This window comes from Plodia interpunctella, chromosome 3, assembly GCF_027563975.2.
Source record: "Plodia interpunctella isolate USDA-ARS_2022_Savannah chromosome 3, ilPloInte3.2, whole genome shotgun sequence".
Taxonomy (NCBI): Eukaryota; Metazoa; Arthropoda; class Insecta; order Lepidoptera; family Pyralidae; genus Plodia; species Plodia interpunctella.
This window is the reverse complement of record NC_071296.1, coordinates 6076948-6095100: the sequence shown is the minus strand read 5'-3', so window position 1 is coordinate 6095100 and position 18153 is coordinate 6076948. Positions and strand designations below refer to the sequence as shown.

Below are 18153 nucleotides of genomic sequence, written 5' to 3'. Positions count from 1 at the left end.
CCTATTGTTTTTATATACGAAATGCCAAGCAGGACTGCGTGCGGCCTACCCATGGCCTAACCCTTAGAGAATAGACTGAGAATAGATCATATGGAGAGGCCCTTGTCAACATACTAATTTTACTTATACATTATAGGGCGTTAAATTGGTATATTTTCTCTTTTTTCTACCGTTCCCAACCTCATGGATAAGTGATTCGTACAACAGTGCCTACCTATATGAACTTGACTTGACATTGACAATTTGAATTTATTTGTCTTTGTTGTAGGTAACCTACCTAGTTACCTAAGTTGTAAATAAAAATTAGTAAATTCTCCAGTTCAAGAAATTGTACAACAAAATCTAACATTTTGTTTATTAATTTAGATTGTTCTGAAGTTTGTTTATATCCATAAAGTATTGTGTATTTACTGATACATTTTATGTGAGCCGGCGTTAAATCAACAATCTTGTAATAGGTAATAAAAAGCTTAGCAGTTTGATTGCTTTGCAGCAATGTACATATCTAACTTTGCAAGTTCCTAAATACCAACGTAAAACATTGAATATTTTGAAAAGCAAAAACTATATAAATAATATGATATCAAAAGGATCCTTTGAAAATAACTTCAAAGATTATTCTCCTGTAACAACAAATAATATATTAACAGAATCCCGAGATGAGGTGAGTTTTTTATTGGCACATTGACTTCTTAGAACCCATGTTTTATGAAACTATATTTATACATTTAAATTAGCACTGTTATTGCACCATTGTTACAAGGAAAGTGTTGTTGATCTCATTGAATTAGTGTGAATATAACAGAAATAATTGTTTCAAAATTTATATTTTCATTGTAAATGTTGTTCTCAATAATAATTTTAACTTATCCAAATAATATTTTACATAAATTATTCAATTTATTAGAAAATTTTAGTAAATGACAATTTTATAGCTTTACAATAGTACATTTCATGGACACTGAGCTAAATCACACTTAGGATTATTTTTATAAACATGTGAGAATTCCGTCAGTTAGTGTTACATAAAACATTGTATAATATAGTCTTCATTTATTTTTAGATATCCAGCGAGTTTCAAGAAAAGCTGCAGAACTATAAAAGATCAAAGTTACATTTGGTAACAACTGACATGCAAAGTGATATTTTTTATGATGGAACTATTTATACTGGATCAGCAGGAATGGCATTGTATTACTTGTCATGTTGTTCATTGGGTAAAAATGATAGTAATGTTGAATTACTGAAGGTAATACTCAATGAAATGTACCTCTACCATTAACCAAAATTTACTAACTTAACTAACTTTTTACCACAAAACAAAGCATTCTGGATTTCAATGCTTAATGTTCAGATAAGATATATAGAGCAAAGTAATCACATATAATCTAATAACTAGAGATAACAGTTTAATTGTTTCCAACATAAGTGTTCCATGCACTTCTCTCATGAATGTATCTTGATGAATTAGCTGGCAAAACCTAACTGTTTTTATTTCAACGTTGACAGAATTTTATTTCAACTTTAACGGTTATTATCTCAGAAACCGGCTCATGTGCAAAACATCTCTTTCGCAGAATATCTCTTTCTCAGAATGTCTCTTATGCAAAATGTCGCACCAGGGACTTATAATAAAACTTAATGTTTCAAAGCAAAATCATTTATATAAAATATAGTATAATGAAGTCATAATTTTGGTACTTAAATTAACTCAAGTATGAATTTTAACCAAAGTGAAATTACTAATATCCAGGTTACTACGAGTATTAGTGCTAAAATTTATTTTAAAGAATTCATCAGCTGTCAAGTTTTGAACTAAATTGAGGAATTTAAACCTCTTGTTTATTTTGCAGAAGGCTTTGAATTACATTGATATAAACAATTTAAAACGTCACAGAATCAGTTTCATGTGTGGTGACGCTGGTCCTTTAGCTTTGGCTACTGTTATATCATATAAGTTAGGCAATAAACGACCTGAAAAATATCCCGATTATAAAGAATTAGCTCTTAGGCAAGTATATTTACATGTTTAAATCTAGCTTAAGAGGTCAAAAAGTATCTAGGTGTGGATTCTGCTAATAGGCTTTTCGATTTTCTTCAACTTAAATTAGAACTGTCTTAAGTGTAACAAAACTTACTATTTTAATATAATTGAGACTTGATATTGAAAAATTGTTAGCAGAATCCACACGAAAAATAATTGTGTCACAGAAATTACAATGCTGTGCTGTATGTGTGAACTCTCTTGGAAAACTGGCAGTGAAAGAAACCAGATAACTCTCAGATGAGAATGAGTTAGCCGAATTGACTTATACATAGTTTGTTAGTTGTGTAGTTGCTTACTAAGCCTCAACAGAACCCCCTGCCGCAAAACTCAGTAGTGGTCAGTCGGACGTTAGCCAGTAATAAAAGGACATTGCTGTTTTTCAGACTTATGTCATTAGTATCATTATTGGAAGATTCGCCGGATGAGTTACTGTATGGGAAAGCTGGATATCTTTATGCTTTACTATTTGTTACTAAGCATATCCCTGCAAAAGATGTAATACCGGTTTGCCACTTTGAAAAGGTAAATAACTAATCCAATTAAGTATAAATATTTTTTATCACGCATAAAAATAAAATTCGAGATCTTCATTTTACACTCGAGATGTAAATAATGATATACCTATATACTATATGTATACTAAATTTCTATTTTTACATTTAAATAAATGACTGCTACATAGTTCCGTGCAAACCATATTGAGGCTCCTCTCCTAAACCACTGACAATGAATTTTAATAACTTTCAAACATTTTAGGTCATATCGTCTATACTAAAATCAGGAAAGCAATTTTCTGCACAAATGAAATTTGATACTCCTCTGTTATGGGACTGGCATGATAAAATTTATTTCGGTGCAGCGCATGGTATGGCTGGAATAATGTATATGCTCTTACAGGTAAACTTTTATTTATGTACTCATCATAACAACTTTTCTTTTTAAATGTACATTAAAACACCTTGTTTTTATTTACAGGCTAATGCATATATTACTACTGCTGAAAAAAAAGTTGTCAAAACAGCGATTGATTGGCTTTTAACTCAACGTTTCCCCAGTGGAAACTTCCCATCGTCATTGAGTAGTAATGCTCGCGACAGATTGGTTCAATGGTGTCATGGGGCTCCGGGGTTTATCCCATTGTGTCTTTTGGCACACCAGGTAAGTGAATGGCCATCCGGCAATAATTGTACAATTCTTAAAATACAACCCCATGGTTTCATTTAGTTTAAGTTAGTACTTCTCTGAACTGTACATGTTGTTATGTTCACGCCTTTTTTTATCTATAGATTTAAAAAAAACACTGCCTGGTCAAGGTAGATCAAGAGTCGTAATTTCTTCGATTCCATAGAAATCAATACATATAATAAAATTGAAGAAAGGCCAAATTTGTACATTAGATATATTTTTTTAATTCTTCACGGAATATACTTAGTTACTGATATAGATGACGAAAATATAGTTTTGGAAATTTTTGTCTGTCTGTCTGTCTGAACGCGCATCACTCGAAATCTACTGGACCGATTTGCTAAAAATTTGGTATGTAGGTACCTTATATACCGGGTTAACATCTTAGATACATTTCATCCCGGTAAATGGTCAGGTTCCCGTAGGATAATTGAAAAACTAATTATGAATCAAAAATGCCTCGGAGTCCCGGGTTAACATCTTAGACATTTCATCCCGGAAAATGAGGAGGGTCCTGTAGGAAAATTAGATACATTTCATCCCGGTAAATGGTCAGGTTCCCGTAGGATAATTGAAAAACTAATTATGAATAAAAAATGCCCCGGAATCCCGAGTTAACTTAAATCTTAATAGACATTTCATCCCGGAAAATGAGGAGGGTCCTGTAGGAAAATTAAAATAACAATCCACGGATCCGATTTACTTAAGAAATTTGTAGAAAAGTGTAAACAGAATATAAACATTTTTTTTATCGTTGAAAGTCTGATATAGATATAATTAGAAGGGAAACGGGGAAGGGAATGGAAAAGGAAAACGGAATGGGACACATCGCGAATAATATGATGGCACAATATGTTGGAAACGGTACGGGATATCTACATTACATAGCAGGAAGCGGGATTGGACATGTTTGCGGGACGAGACACGCAGCGGGAAACAGGAAATTGAACTAAAGATGAGAAAAATGCGAATTTGAATCATATAATATGATTACAGAATATGCGATAAAAAAATTACTTACTACAAAAATTTAGATTTTTCTACGGGCGAAGCCGCGGGCAAAAGCTATTATATAATAAAGAACGTCTCACACTAAAGTCTCAGATTTTCATAATAATTACAGATTTATGACGACGAAAGGTATTTGAAGATTGCAGTGCAATGTGGTGATGTCATATGGCAGAGGGGGCTTTGCTCCAAAGGATACAGTTTATGTCACGGAGTCAGTGGAAACGCATATGGTTTTATACAGTTGTTCCAGGCTACGAAGGTAACGTATCTCGTGTACTCAATTTTTATTATTATAAACGTGCACTCATAATGGATACTATGCAGGTGACACTAGTTTTAGCTGCAGGCTCCTAAGGTTATATAAACCAAACAAATATCTATAATATGGGTATGTATGAAGTATTGTTATTGTGAGACAGTCACAGACCAACATTTAAAGAAAAAAAATCTGAAAACCGTAAATGCGCACAAACTAAACCGAATACCCTCGATGCGCGAGTCTTAAGGACCTATTACACTACCCAATTTCAAGGGACTCTTACCCTAACTAAGGGTGGTGTAATAAGAGTTAGATAGTAAGAGTCCCTAACTAGGGCGACCGGGCGGACTCGGCAAGCCTTGCTCCTTAATCGCCCTTACGATCGAGTAGTGTAATAACATTCAGGGCAGTTAGGGAATTCACATCGTCTCGCGGCTAGCGCAGAGAGCGGTTAGGTATTTTTTAGTGCCTCGAAGCCCGGTCGCCATTTTGATTAGACGCCAGTTTAATTTAGTTCACCATTTTGATTAGTTCCAGAGCACTGAGTATCCATATACATACATATATTGGAGTGCTTTTCTCTTAATTTCAAGTATTGCATGACCCAGATCCTTTTCCTCCTCTTTTTTTCTTCTATATTATGAACTACCAAAGCCACGACAATCACTGCTTTTTATAATGTTTTAGACAATAGGTGCCAATGATACGTCTATCGGCGTTCATACTCAGACTGTACACAGAGAGTGAGGGAGCCGGTGTTCAGTGCAGGAGCTTGAACTTGCAAGGAGCCACGCCCTCCCTAACTACCGGACCTTGAATACCGTGTAGTGTAATAGCCACTTTAACTCGAAGCACTTGATCGATTTTTATAAATAACTAGCGGCCCGTATTGCTACTTCGCGCGGGTGAAACCATAACAAATTATACACTTCAACCTTCCTCAGGAATCATACTATCTTTTGGTGAAAGCTGTGCAATAGTAATCCATCTAGTATTTCTGAGTTTATCGCCACGATTAGACAGACATGTGACTAGTTTTTGCCCGCGGCTTCGCACGCGTGAATTTCAGCACTTAAAAGGAATCGAAGTACAATTTCAATTTCTTTAGTTCAATTTCCCATTTCCCGCTACGATTTCCGCTACGTGTCTGGTTCCGAAACTTGTCCTGCAATGAAAAGATTCATGAAAAAAAATTCATATGTCTCACTTCGTTTCATACAAATTTGCAACCCCTATTTTACCCCTGTAGGGATGTAATTTCCAAAATCTAATTAATGCATTATTATTTTTTACCAACTGCAAATTTAAATTAAAAATTTCATGTGTCTCACTTCAAAAATGACGAAGTTTCATACAAACTGGCAAACCCTATTTCACCCCCTTAGAGATGGAGTTTGGAAATGTCCTTTCTTAGCGGACGTCTCCTAATCACAATCATCACAAAATTTAATCTTTATGGGCTCAGTAGTTTTCTAGATTTCGTGATACGTGAGTGAGAGTTTTTCGCTTTTATATATACATATAAAGATGTAAGGTAAGGATATATATGATACAAGTACAACCGCGGGCTCCACTGGATGGATGAGACAAAATACTTTCAATTGCTATCAAAATTGGGAGCCTGTTAATTAATTCGTGAGGTACATTAGACAACAAAATGTTGTTACTAGGTTTTTCGATCTAACTTGTTTGCCATCAACTTTATCGACGACCTCGGTGGCGAAGTGATAAAGTGCTTGCCTCTGAACCAAGAGGTCTTGGGTTCGATCCCCGGTCGGCTCATTATGGAAAATGATCTTTTTCTGATTGGCCCGGGTCTTGGATGTTTATCTATATATGTATATTTTATAGAATATAGTATCGTTGAGTTAGTATCCCATAACACAAGTCTAGAACTTACGTTGGGGCTAGCTCAATCTGTGTGATTTGCCCTAATATATTTATCTATTTATTTATCGTGACATGACACGTACACACTATACTATGTGATTGTTCTTGGCTCATGGTACGTGCTGGCAATCTGTAGATACATACTGTGACTACAATATAATATTTAAAAAATAATGTAGAACTAACTCATATACCCAAAAATAAATATTTCTAATGTAACCATTGTAATGTTCAATATCTTTCATCCAGAACCCGATGCATTTGTACCGTGCTTGCTGTTTCATGGAATGGTGCGCTTTGGAAAGGCCCGGGACTGAGCTGCACCACCCAGACAGACCGGCCTCGCTGTTTGAAGGCGCGCTGGGGAGGATCTATTTAGCCGAGGACATGTCTCGTGTTCTGAATGCCAAATTCCCAGCTTTCTGTTTGTAATTCATATTTTACTATTGTTTGTTTTGAATTTCAAGTTAGATTTAATTTTCTACAAATTGAAACGATATGTTGTAAAAAATATTTATTAGAATTAATATAACTATGCATTACAATACTTAAAATTATTTCATAGTATTTAATATCACCCAGTAAAATTATAAAATACACAGCTTGTGTCTACCTATGCCGTAGAGATTTAAAAATAAGTATAGGTAAATGAATGATTATAGTATTTTAATATATACTTTATTCTTACCACATTTGAAATGAGTCAACAGAAAAAATATTGAACCCCCTAGCTATATTGAAGGAAATTTAAGAAAACAAGATGTCTCTTGTTGAATTCATTATTCCAAAATGGCTTTCCAACTCCTGTTTAGAGATGATTGTTTTATTACATTTAAAAGGTAACCAACCCAAAACTGACGGGTTGATGTTCTAATTAATTTCAATATAGCTACGAGATAACAATCTTCATATGTAACCCAACGTATACCGGGATCACAATTAGACTTGCTATATCAGTCGTGTTTATATTGCTTATTACGGCCAATAAAATCTTATTTTTAGGTTGGAAGTATTTTATATAATTATTTGGAAAACTAGGTTTACAGCAACATATTACTAACACTACTACAATAATTATAGTCAATAAAATTCTACTTTTCAGAACACGAGTCCAAGTACGGAAGTTCCGAGTATGGAATAGTACATATCATTTTAGCTCAAATTAGTACAATAAATTTGATTAAAATACATTTTATATCCAAAATAATACTAAAATATTATTTGCCTATTTTAATCGTAAAAGGAATCTTAAAAAAAAACAATTCATGATATCATTTAAAGTAAAAGTAGGGCTATCGAGTTTGATTTTGTATACATTTTGTGTACAACCAGTGACAGTTAGTCGCAGATCTCTTCTCTCAGATTTATTATAGTACATAATGGTACGTAAGCCACAGCAATAAACTGTTTTTACATGTCCGCACCGCAACATGCTGCCTCTCTCACAACATTGAAAACTCTACTTTTATATTATCGTGACATAAGTAGATACTTCGTTTTTTAAGTATTTACCATAATTATTCTTGTCTTTTTATTCAATTTGTGCACATAGAATGCCTTTTCGTGATTGCGTTGGTCCCCAAGAGCGTTTTAATGAAATCGGGTATACAAGATGTTTGGTCAATGATGTATAAAGCCGTAATGGTAAATAGGGTATAATACCGTGAAGTTAATGATGGCTGAGCGTGATGCGGCTCATGACAGGTATCGAAGGATAGAATCTGATAGTTCTAAGCAATATTACATAGAGTTTAAAAATTTAGTAAAAAAGAGTATTTTGAGTGAACAGAGAGCATACTATAATCATCTCGTAAATTCTATATCAAAAAATTCAAAATTACTATGGCAAAACATTAAGACTTTACCGGTAAAGAATTCAAATAATTACGGACTGTCTTCCTGATGCCCTTCATGACGCTAATGCCATTAATGATTTCTTCCTTGACGTTCCCGGTAGTAGCGTGGCGTCGCAAAGTTTCTTTGACTTCCGTCACTGAAGAAGACATTGCTAAGCTTATTCTGTCAATTAATACCAATGCTGTGGGGGACGTTGGTGTCGGTCGGGACATGATACTCTTAACGCGCTTTAAATATTTTGACTCATATGATTAATGAGTCATTGACCTCTGGAAAGGTGCCGAGAGTATGGAAGTCCGCTACCGTTACACCATTACCGAAGGTGGATAATCCCGCTGTGCCTAAGGACCTAAGACCGATAAGCATCTTATCCTATCTTTCTAAGTTGCTTGAAATATTTACAACTTTCCAATTATATCGAGACCAATAACATTTTGCCGATTTATCAGTCTGGCTTTAGGAAGGGGAGTTTGACTCTTTTGGATGTTGTCGACAATGTACTGTCCGAGCAAGATGCCGGTAGGGGTACTTGCCTCGCACTGTTGGATTTCTCACGTGCTTTTGATTGCATTTCTCTCGCTTGGTTTCGTAGCTACCTTGGGGATCGATCACAGCGTGTAAAAATTCGAAAAGAGGATGGAAAATTGATTTTGTCCGACTTGAAACCTCGAAATCGTGGTGTCCCACAGGGACCAATACTTGGTCCTCTTCTTTTTATTGTGTATGGCGCAGATCTTGTAAAGAACATAAAATATTGCAAGTATCACGCCGACGATGTTCAACTATACATCTCTGCAAAACCGGAAAATGTTGACGAGGCTATATCTAACATAAATGAGGATTTGGATAGCGTGGCTCGTCCATACAAACGGTCTGGTTCTAAATTTCTAATATTCTTGCTTGTGACCGTCAAAGTTTGTAACAAAAACATTGCACGAGTCGAAGAAGCAAAAAACTGGGAATTCTCCTCGATAGCCAACTTCGTTTCGAAAAACATGTTGCTAACTTAATTAAGACCGTTTTTACAGATTTAAAATGCTTTATCGAATTCGACATCTTTTGAGCACAGCCGTTAGAGTTACGCTTTGTGAATCCTTGATCCTTTTATATTTTAATTACGGTCACGGTATCTTTACAACTTATTGTTCATTGACCTCAGCACCAGGATTTGTGCAAATTATGATGATGAAAATTCAAAACATAGCTTTTATACCTAAGATCTTTGAGTCTCTGAGAGGGCGATATAAACTTTTTAATAATGCTCGCTTTTACGGAACTGTGTTTATTGAAAACGTAAGTAAAACCGATAATAAGAAATGTTATCTTATTAACAATGGAAGCTATTTAACTTTTTAAATTATTACAAAGTAAACAATTTAGGTACAATTTAGGTCTATATATCTCTTATGTGAATATTAATCTTGTAAATAACGTGTGCGCCTGGTAGGCGATAGTTCCGCCCGCAATAAATTAAAATGTGAAAGAAATAGGATAGACAGAGATGGATGGAAAAATATTGCCTTTTCGATTCCTTGGTACTGTATGATTTTTTATTACCTACTCATAAAAAAGTTTGATGTGAAATCTTTCTAGTTTGTTGTTTACGTTTTTTAATTAATTTTTCAATTTTTAATCACTATCGATGTTAATAATTTAAAAGAAAATCTTAAGTATCGCGATGTATGAGTACTTTATTTATTACTTGTTCACACCGCGGCGCTGCATTTTAGAGTGATCTCGAAAAGCGGTTTTACCAATGATGGTCTAACTACCATTGCGAAGAGTAGAAGAAAAAATAGTGGCTAGTGGACCCTCGGCTCTGACGCTTAACGGCTGAGGAAGAAACACACAAATCTATGGTTTTTTTTCCCATTAGCGCGAAGAACTCTAAGTAGGTACTAGGCGGACATAACATTTTGGAATCCTCGACTGCCGGGAGCCCGGAAGCAGTTACCTTTCATCAATCGATTGAGAAACGACGTGTTATGACGTGATATTTTATTTCAAATTGTGTCACGTCGTGTCGAAACAGACTTTGTTTTTTGACACTAATTAGTAGTGTGTAGTGTAGTAGATATTATGATCATGTTTGTGACGGTAACCTGTCAGCCGCTCGTCGTTTGTACAAGGAACGATAAGTTGCTACGCAATGTCCGAACTCGGTGAACCGCTTGCACGTGTCAGGCAGGCTACGACTACAAGACCCTAGCGAAGGCCCAATTCCAAATCAAGCATGTAATTTATAAATTCCTAATTTATTGCTGCAGCTTATACAGGGTGGCCAAATAACAGGTATACACTTTCAAGTATTCCTTGTTAAATATAGTATTTAGGGTCGGCAGTTAAACATGGAACTCTAACACCACCGCAGATGCGAACCCTTTTCATCGCGTTTTTCATTACATTTTCATACATTTCCTGCGTTATCTCAGTGACTGTGTCTCAAATATTTTGTTTTAATTGCTGAAGGATGATGCATAGACACGTGCTTTTAGATAGCCCCACAAAAAAGTCAGGAGCTGTTAAGTTGTATACCTCCAAGTTGACCACCCTGTATTAATTTGAAGTAAGCGAGATGGGACGTGTTATATTTTTGTCAGTCTTGGGTATTTATGATCATTTCGTTATATTTACTGAATTTTTATATAATAATCTCTTCTATAAAAATAGCTACAATAATATTTTTTGTACTTTTTAAAACCTGTCTGCAATTAATAGTACGTGTTTCGAGTAATTATTATTAGTTACTGAAAAATATACAATACCAAAAGTGTCTTCCATATGCGACTCGACTCGCACCCATCCCCCACTACCCCGGAACGTAATGGATCGAATAAGGGAGTATTTTTTTATGGAAACGCAAAGAGATCTAAGTTCGTACAGCCATGAAGCGAAGACAAAGAAAAAATTGATTACCATTATTGTAACAAAATCGTCATCGGGCAGTACCGGGGGCGGGGGCGCAGTACCGGTGGCAGACGTCAGAGCAGCGCGGCGCCGGCCTCGGCGCGGCGATGCGGCAGCGGCGGGCCGGGCAGCCACTGCGCGTCGCGCGGCCGGAACAGCTCCACGCTGTCCAGCTCAGTGCGCGCGCGGTAGAAGGCGCGCGCGGCGCTGTCGCTGTCGCCGCCCGCCACCACCAGCACGCCGCCCGCCGCGCCCGCCGCGCACCCCGCGCGTGCTTCGCGCAACGAAGCCACTTCCTCCCACGAGTCCTAAATCGATACTTCCATCGCGTCAATATAATACAACGGTATCATTATGCTCGCTTCGTTACTCTTTCATACTAAAATTACGGCTAGTGAGAGATCGATTCAGACGCCGCCGGCCTGTGAACCGTAAGATTCCAGGTTCGAATCTAACTCATGTATGTATATTAATTTGATTAGACCACCACTCGCTTCTGGTAAAGAAAAATATTGTTAATAAACCCGAACTCTAGTTGATGATTTATCAACTAGTGCGTAGAAAGTAGAAGGCAACAGTAAAACCACTTCATTAATATTGCACAGGGAGTAATTGTAGTATTGCAGTGCCGCACTGTGATTGGTTAGCTGTGAATCAACTCGATACCGACATCTCGAACTATTGATAAATCTATTATCTATCTATCTAATGCAAAACCTTCAATTCCAATGTAACCCATATACTTACATCATCAAAGCTGTACCGCTCGACGGAAGCCAGCACGGTGCGACGCGGCGCGTTGCCGCCGATGACGTAGAGATGGTTGCCCAGCACCACGGCGGCGGCCTGGCTGCGCGGGTACCGCATGGGCGCCAGCTTCTGCCACTTGCGCGACGCGGGGTGGTAGCTCAGCAGGTCGCGCGTGTGTCTCCACGTGTGCGTGCACCCTCCCACTATGTATATGAGACCTGAAACGATTACGTTTTTTATTGTAGTCTTCTATTTTTCTAGTGTAATAGCAAATTGTATAAATTTAAACCGGTAACAAAGTCACCGCAATTGCCTTGTAATTGGCCTCATTAAGTTCTTCTATAGAGAAGTATAATGGTGAGCTGATATAATGTATTCGATTTGTATATTAGTACAATTAGTAGTTCCCTGGTGTTAGTGTCCCTGGGACTCATGATATTAGCTTAGGGCGGGCCGTGGGTCCATTGGGACCCGGTCGTTTGAGGCATTCATGGGGTCGAAGCCAACATTGAAGAGACCTACTGTTTGTACCTTTTTATTCTAATAAGTGAAATGGCTGTATTGTATCCCCAGAGATCTATGCCTTTGTATACCATTAGGAAACAATAACGAGCAGTCCTCCACAGCTGCGAAACTGTTGCCAGATTTATCTACTTGGTTTGTGCTGTGATATGATATTTATTAATACGAAAGTCTGCATGTTAAACTAGCAGTGTTAGTGACAGGCATGCAACTTCTGCCTTCGGTATAGTAATTAAATAAAAAGCTACCTTCAAAATTAACGACGCCCATGCCGAACCTGGGCTCGGGCATGCGGCCCGCGGGCGCCCACTGGTCGGCGGCGGGGTCGTACACCTCGACGGAGGCGCCCATGTCGGAACCCACCCAGCCGCCGAAAGCGTACAGGTGCCCATTCCACCCGGTCAAACCGAATTCGCACCGCGCCTCCCTCATCGGCGATATGTTTGACCATTTATCGGTCTGAAATACAAAAATTATAGGTGGCGTTATAAAACCATTTATTCATATATAACGATACAAATTCATTGTAATTCAAAAACAAAGTCTATAAAACAAAGTCTAAAGTGTATAAAACAAAGTCGCTTCCCGCTGTCTGTCTGTCCCTATGTATACTTAGATCTAAACTAGACAACTAGGATGCGAGTTTTTTAACAGATAGTTGTGATTCCTGGGGAAGGTTTCGGTGTATAATTTGTTACGGTTTTACCTGAGCGAAGTAAACACTGTTTTTGAGGTAAATTCCCTTTCGTGTTCCAGTTTCTCACCTCACACACAATGATATATGCTTTTGGGCTACTTCAATGAATTTTTATATTAGTGTTAAGCACAGTCCGCATTTGATTAGTGTACGTACGAGTTTTATATCGAGTGTGTCATTGCTAACACTGGTATCAGATTTTATTCAAGTCGCCTAAAGGCATCTGACATAACTTTTACGACTACTTACCGCCACCGTGGCAGGTAGTTGCATACACACTAGTGAACTTAACTGTCCACCAATGTGCAGGTGTCCTCACGATGTTTTTCCTTCACCGGAAGCAAGTGATGGTTTATGAAAACTACCTACTATACATAATATGAGTCAAGATTGATATACAAACTCATATGGCACGAGTAGGATACGAACCTGAGACTTCGATCCACAGGCGGGCGTCTTAACCATTACACCACCACCACTTCAGTTAAGCAAAGTAGAAATACTTGGACTCGCACTAGTCATTGCCTCCGGATTGTGTACGTAAAACATGCATTAAGTGCAAAGCTAGCACTTACACTAACTGACAAAGAAAATAATGGAAAAACGCAACGTTACATATTCATAATAGTGTCAGCATTAGGTCGCTTGGTGTAAATATGCACCTTATTTAAATGATTACTTTCTTTACCCTCCCATTGAACAATTTGAACATAATTATATTAAATTGCACGCTTTCCTGGCCGTCAAAAACAATTTTATCCCTTGTTCCCACAAGCGACGACTAGACATATAAAGAAATGACATAAGTTGTATTTTACCTGCGGATCATACACTTCCCCATTGGCAAGGATCTGACTACCTTGTTCCCCACCGACGGCATAAACTCGGCCTCCCAATGTCGCTACACCGGGCTGGATTCTGGCAATGCCCATAGGTGCTAGCTCTTCCCATTCTCTGAAAAATAACATGAACTTATTATTTATCTCGGGCTACGCCAATGCAAGCATCAACCGGGCGATCAGTCCTCCTAATACTTAAACAGTTTCACCCAAAATCCGAGTTTAGTATGAAAACTATTATCAGATTCGTAAACAGATTCTACAGTAGTTTCCAGTACCCCTATAGTAGTTTTCATAACCACTATACTTGCTTACGATTAAGGAAAACATCGTGAGAAACCTGCACACTGGTTAACAGTTTCATTTACTAAAGTCATTTCAGATACATTTAAGCGACTTCAATAAAATCTGACTACATTTTCGCAGTTTTATAATAATGGTGGACGACATAAGGCATTCTCTACCAGACAACCAAGTTCATATTTTGAGTTGTTATAAGTGCGAGTGTTTAGTCCAAACACACAATCTGGACTGCTACTGATTAGTGCGAGTCCAAGAATTTCTTGAAAATAACGAAAATGTGAACCGGGCTTTAGAGATAGCAGGCTTGAGACTGAGACGCAACTAGTTAAACAAAAACAGTGTCGTGATACCTCTTGTACAAGTCAAACTTGAGCACGGAGGAGAGTATGTTGTCGGCGGCGAGCGGCGGGGGCGCGGAGTCGTGGCAGCAGCCGCCCGCCAGCAGCAGCGCGCGGCGCGCGCGTGCGCGGGGCTCCGCTCCCAGCGGGACTAGAGCGCCACGGCCTGTTTTCTAACACACATAGACCCATCTATGTATTTAGTCCCAGTATTTTCTGGCACCTAATATATATGGGTTTACTCCCAGTATTTTATAAATGGGGTACATATAAACGCGTACAGTATTTTATCACTGTTTTCCCAAAAAGTCGAGCACAAAGCCAATTAGTAGACTGTGTGGAAAGAAACTGGGAAAATATGTGAACAAAAGATTAAAAATGCGTAATCACACACAACATCTGAATAGTTTCAGACAAAGACAGAACATGAGTTTACATTATTTACAATCAATCAATCATTTATTCATTAAACAATTTACAATTGTGTTTGAATATAAAATACATAATCGAAATAATAAAACTTAACTATTATAAATATAGCAAATTTAATATGTATTATATTAAATTTGCTATATTTATAATAGTGATTCCCGATAAATGCAATAAACTATTTATGCACTGAAGAAATCTTCAATGTCGTATAAATTCTTGTCAGAAAAGCAAAAGTCAGAAAAGCACAGTACCTCAACCGTACATGGATATTTCACACTTCATATAAACGCTTCGCTCAAAATGCTTCGATTTACGGTTTTGATGTATAATTTACAATTATTCTTACCATATCAACTCTCACTGTCTTCAAAGCGACAGCAATTGAAGGGTCTTGTACGTTTTTAATAGCTTCATCTAAAATTTGTGGCGATATGAGAGGCAATCTAACATGACCTAACACTTCGAAACAATGACGGCGCCGCCCAGAGGGATCGTGTTCCAGCCATCTTAAGGCTGGGTATAACACCTGGAAAACCAAGAGTAAATTAGTTTACAAGTACATCACAAACTGTTTATCATTTTTTAATCAATAATAATAACTCATATAAAAAGTACCAAACATTTCTGGTTATTTACAATTTTATGATAACACGTCCACATGAGCTACACTAAGCTTGTAGTGTAGGTCTGGTGGAAACAAACACAGATATGGGCACAATCACAGATTTATATGTATATTGGCACAAAGAACCCAGAACGGCAGACGAATATTTGCGATTACAGGTACAAATATTTTCCTGCGCTGGGAATAGTGGTGACTCCAGATAGTGGGTGGATGTGGTGAGGTGAGCTGCCTTTTTGGGATTCTTGTTGCCTTTCATCTATCAATTTTATTTATAGTATAACATGCACAGGAGCATATGCAATTGTCCTGAAATTTCTAATTTTTTAAAAGTCATTGTTATTGATATTTTATTCTAACTATGTAACTTGAATTGTACCTGAGCCTCACTATCAACTTTTAGCTGTTCAGAAGATAATAATGTTATCAACTGAGGAAGAGGCAGTTCCAGTAATTCATCTCCATTAGCAACAATATTCCAATTAGCTTGTGCATGTGCTAATGCTTCTTCAGCCAACTCAGTGCAATTGTGGGCATCGGCGAATCTGAAAGCAATGTAAAGATCGTCATGTCATCAATGCTTATGGGCATGTTAAAGGCAATTGGCATTTAAAAATGAAATTGATGAAAACATCATTTCACTTTCTCATCACATTAATATATGAAATATACCTCCACCAATTAGAAATGCTACTACCAGATTTACATTTAAGAAACTGTATAAATTGCATCTTAATGAGTCACAAAAAAAGATACATGTATTTCCAACACTTTGCACACCACCAATCTAGCCAAATTTATTTATCATCGAAATAGTAAATCCTTTTTGATATTTAAATTAATGAGATATTTTATTTTACCTTTTTTTTTTTTTTGTTATTGGTTATAACCTGCATATACTAATGTAGCTCTCATTCAAGCTTCCTCAAGGGTATCAGCTGAAAATCAGCTGTTACTTGCCTGGGTAGCACTATATCTAACCAATAGCCTTTGTAAGCCCGTCTAAGTTGTTGTTGTTAGTTTTGAAGTATTTTCTTTTTTGCATTTCTTTTCTTTTAGAGTAAGAGAAAAACTAACATGATAGGCCTTATTCCTGCCATTTCATAGTCATTCAAATGTTTTACTCTGAGCATAATGTTTATCCATTATCCATGCAGCATTAGAAATTTGTCCATCATCCAGTATCCCCTATGGCAGTGCAGATATTCCTCATTGTACCTATTCTTTCATTTATATTTTCTAGTTGTTTCAGAGCTTAATTTGCAAATGAATTAAATGAAAAAGAAAATTTTAGTAATATAATACAACCTTGATGGCGCAGTTGTAAAGTGCTTGCTTTTGATCCAAGAGGTCCCGGGTTTGATCCCCGGTTGGGTCATAATGGAAAATGATCTTTTTCTGATCAGCCTGGGTCTTGGATTTTTATCTATATATGTATTTCTTACAAAATATAGTATCATTGAGTTAGTATTCCATAACACAAGTCTCGAACTTACTTTGGGGCTAGCTCAATCTGTGAGAGTTTTCCTATTATATTTATATTAAAAATTAAAAATATTGTATGTTGGGTTCTGTTTAAAATATGAAAACATAATTTATCATTTACTACACCTGAAAATTCCTAAAGCGTTTGATGGATGCAATTCTTTCCTTAAATATTCCCCACATCCTGTAACAAGTTCTCTTAGCTGAAGCATGTCGGCTGCTATCAGTAAGTGTTGAACACTAGCTTTGTCAATCATTATTTCACCTGTAATTGAAATGTTGAGTTAAATTTAATTTAAAATAACAAGTACATAGTAGGTATTGACCACTAGAACCAAAATCACCTGTATATATGAAATCTATTATCATTGGTAAAATGTCTGGCGGCACACTTGGAAGAGCTACATGCCCTTTTTGACTTTCTTCCAAGCCTGCACTGAACATGGCATCAAAATATGCACAACTTGCAGCTAGAACCACGCGATGAGCCTGAAACAATTAGAGGAAAGTGTATATTTTCTATGTCCATATCTTACGAGGCCAAAATACAGTATCTATTTATTAAAAATCTAATACAATAGTTGAACAACATAAAAGGGTTGTTTTATTTCCATTCACACACTCTTCATTTTCAATCTAAAATTTTGCTTTTACAACTGATGATATTTAAGCCAATTTGCCAATTATACCTTGATTCTCGTTTTGCCCGATATCAAATCTATGTCACAAAATCTGCCGTCCCTCTTAAAATGTTGTAAATTTGAAGATATTTTTGTTGCATATTCCCGACATGTATAAGGTCGTGCTCCTTTTTTATTAGAACTTTTATCGTATATATTACCAGACATTTTTAGAGTAAATAATGAAATTCATTTAAATATATAGGTATTCAGAATCATTTTTCAAATCTTTAAATTGCAGTTCAAATAGGTAGTTTATAAAAATATAGGTAGTAGTAGTAGGTATAGGTAGGAATAGAATAGATCCGACAAATTTGACAAAGAAAAAA

The 18153-nt window shown here is 36.7% G+C and overlaps 2 protein-coding genes across 4 annotated transcripts; one reads left to right on the top strand and one right to left on the bottom strand.

Annotated features, from left to right (window-relative positions):
* Window positions 1-6: 6 nt before the first annotated feature.
* LOC128683849 (lanC-like protein 2) lies at window positions 7-6947 on the top strand. Of its 3 annotated transcripts, none has more exons than XM_053769856.2 (8): window positions 7-664; window positions 1064-1249; window positions 1854-2011; window positions 2431-2569; window positions 2804-2944; window positions 3023-3205; window positions 4356-4502; window positions 6642-6947. In XM_053769856.2, exons 1-8 carry the CDS (start codon window positions 578-580, stop codon window positions 6822-6824), a joined length of 1224 nt encoding a protein of 407 aa, XP_053625831.1. In that variant the 5' UTR covers window positions 7-577; the 3' UTR covers window positions 6825-6947. The 3 variants fall into 3 exon arrangements, with proteins under 3 accessions (XP_053625831.1, XP_053625832.1, XP_053625833.1); XM_053769857.2 differs by having other exon boundaries at window positions 87-458; XM_053769858.2 differs by having other exon boundaries at window positions 87-664; window positions 6698-6947.
* On the bottom strand, window positions 6894-18128 carry LOC128683848 (actin-binding protein IPP-like). Its single transcript, XM_053769855.1, has 10 exons — window positions 17834-18128; window positions 17489-17633; window positions 17271-17409; window positions 16039-16204; window positions 15384-15563; window positions 14618-14778; window positions 13944-14079; window positions 12677-12887; window positions 11904-12124; window positions 6894-11464 (listed from the first exon to the last, which is right to left on the bottom strand). The coding sequence occupies exons 1-10, from the start codon at window positions 17990-17992 to the stop codon at window positions 11231-11233; spliced, it is 1752 nt and encodes a 583-aa protein (XP_053625830.1). The 5' UTR covers window positions 17993-18128; the 3' UTR covers window positions 6894-11230.
* Between the last annotated feature and the right edge of the window lie 25 nt (window positions 18129-18153).

Bases quoted from the DNA above. Each gene is read 5' to 3' on its own strand.
- LOC128683849 (XM_053769856.2), top strand. From the start codon at position 578: ATGATATCAAAAGGATCCTTTGAAAATAACTTCAAAGATTATTCTCCT. The intron at 2,570-2,803 runs GTAAATAACTAA...CAAACATTTTAG, and splicing joins CGGTTTGCCACTTTGAAAAG to GTCATATCGTCTATACTAAA. The intron at 2,945-3,022 runs GTAAACTTTTAT...TTTTATTTACAG, and splicing joins TAATGTATATGCTCTTACAG to GCTAATGCATATATTACTAC.
- LOC128683848 (XM_053769855.1), bottom strand. From the start codon at position 17,992: ATGTCTGGTAATATATACGATAAAAGTTCTAATAAAAAAGGAGCACGA. The intron at 16,205-17,270 runs GTGTAGTAAATG...CATTGCTTTCAG, and splicing joins AACGCTTTAGGAATTTTCAG to ATTCGCCGATGCCCACAATT. The intron at 12,888-13,943 runs GTAAAATACAAC...TTTGTATTTCAG, and splicing joins GGGAAGTGTATGATCCGCAG to ACCGATAAATGGTCAAACAT.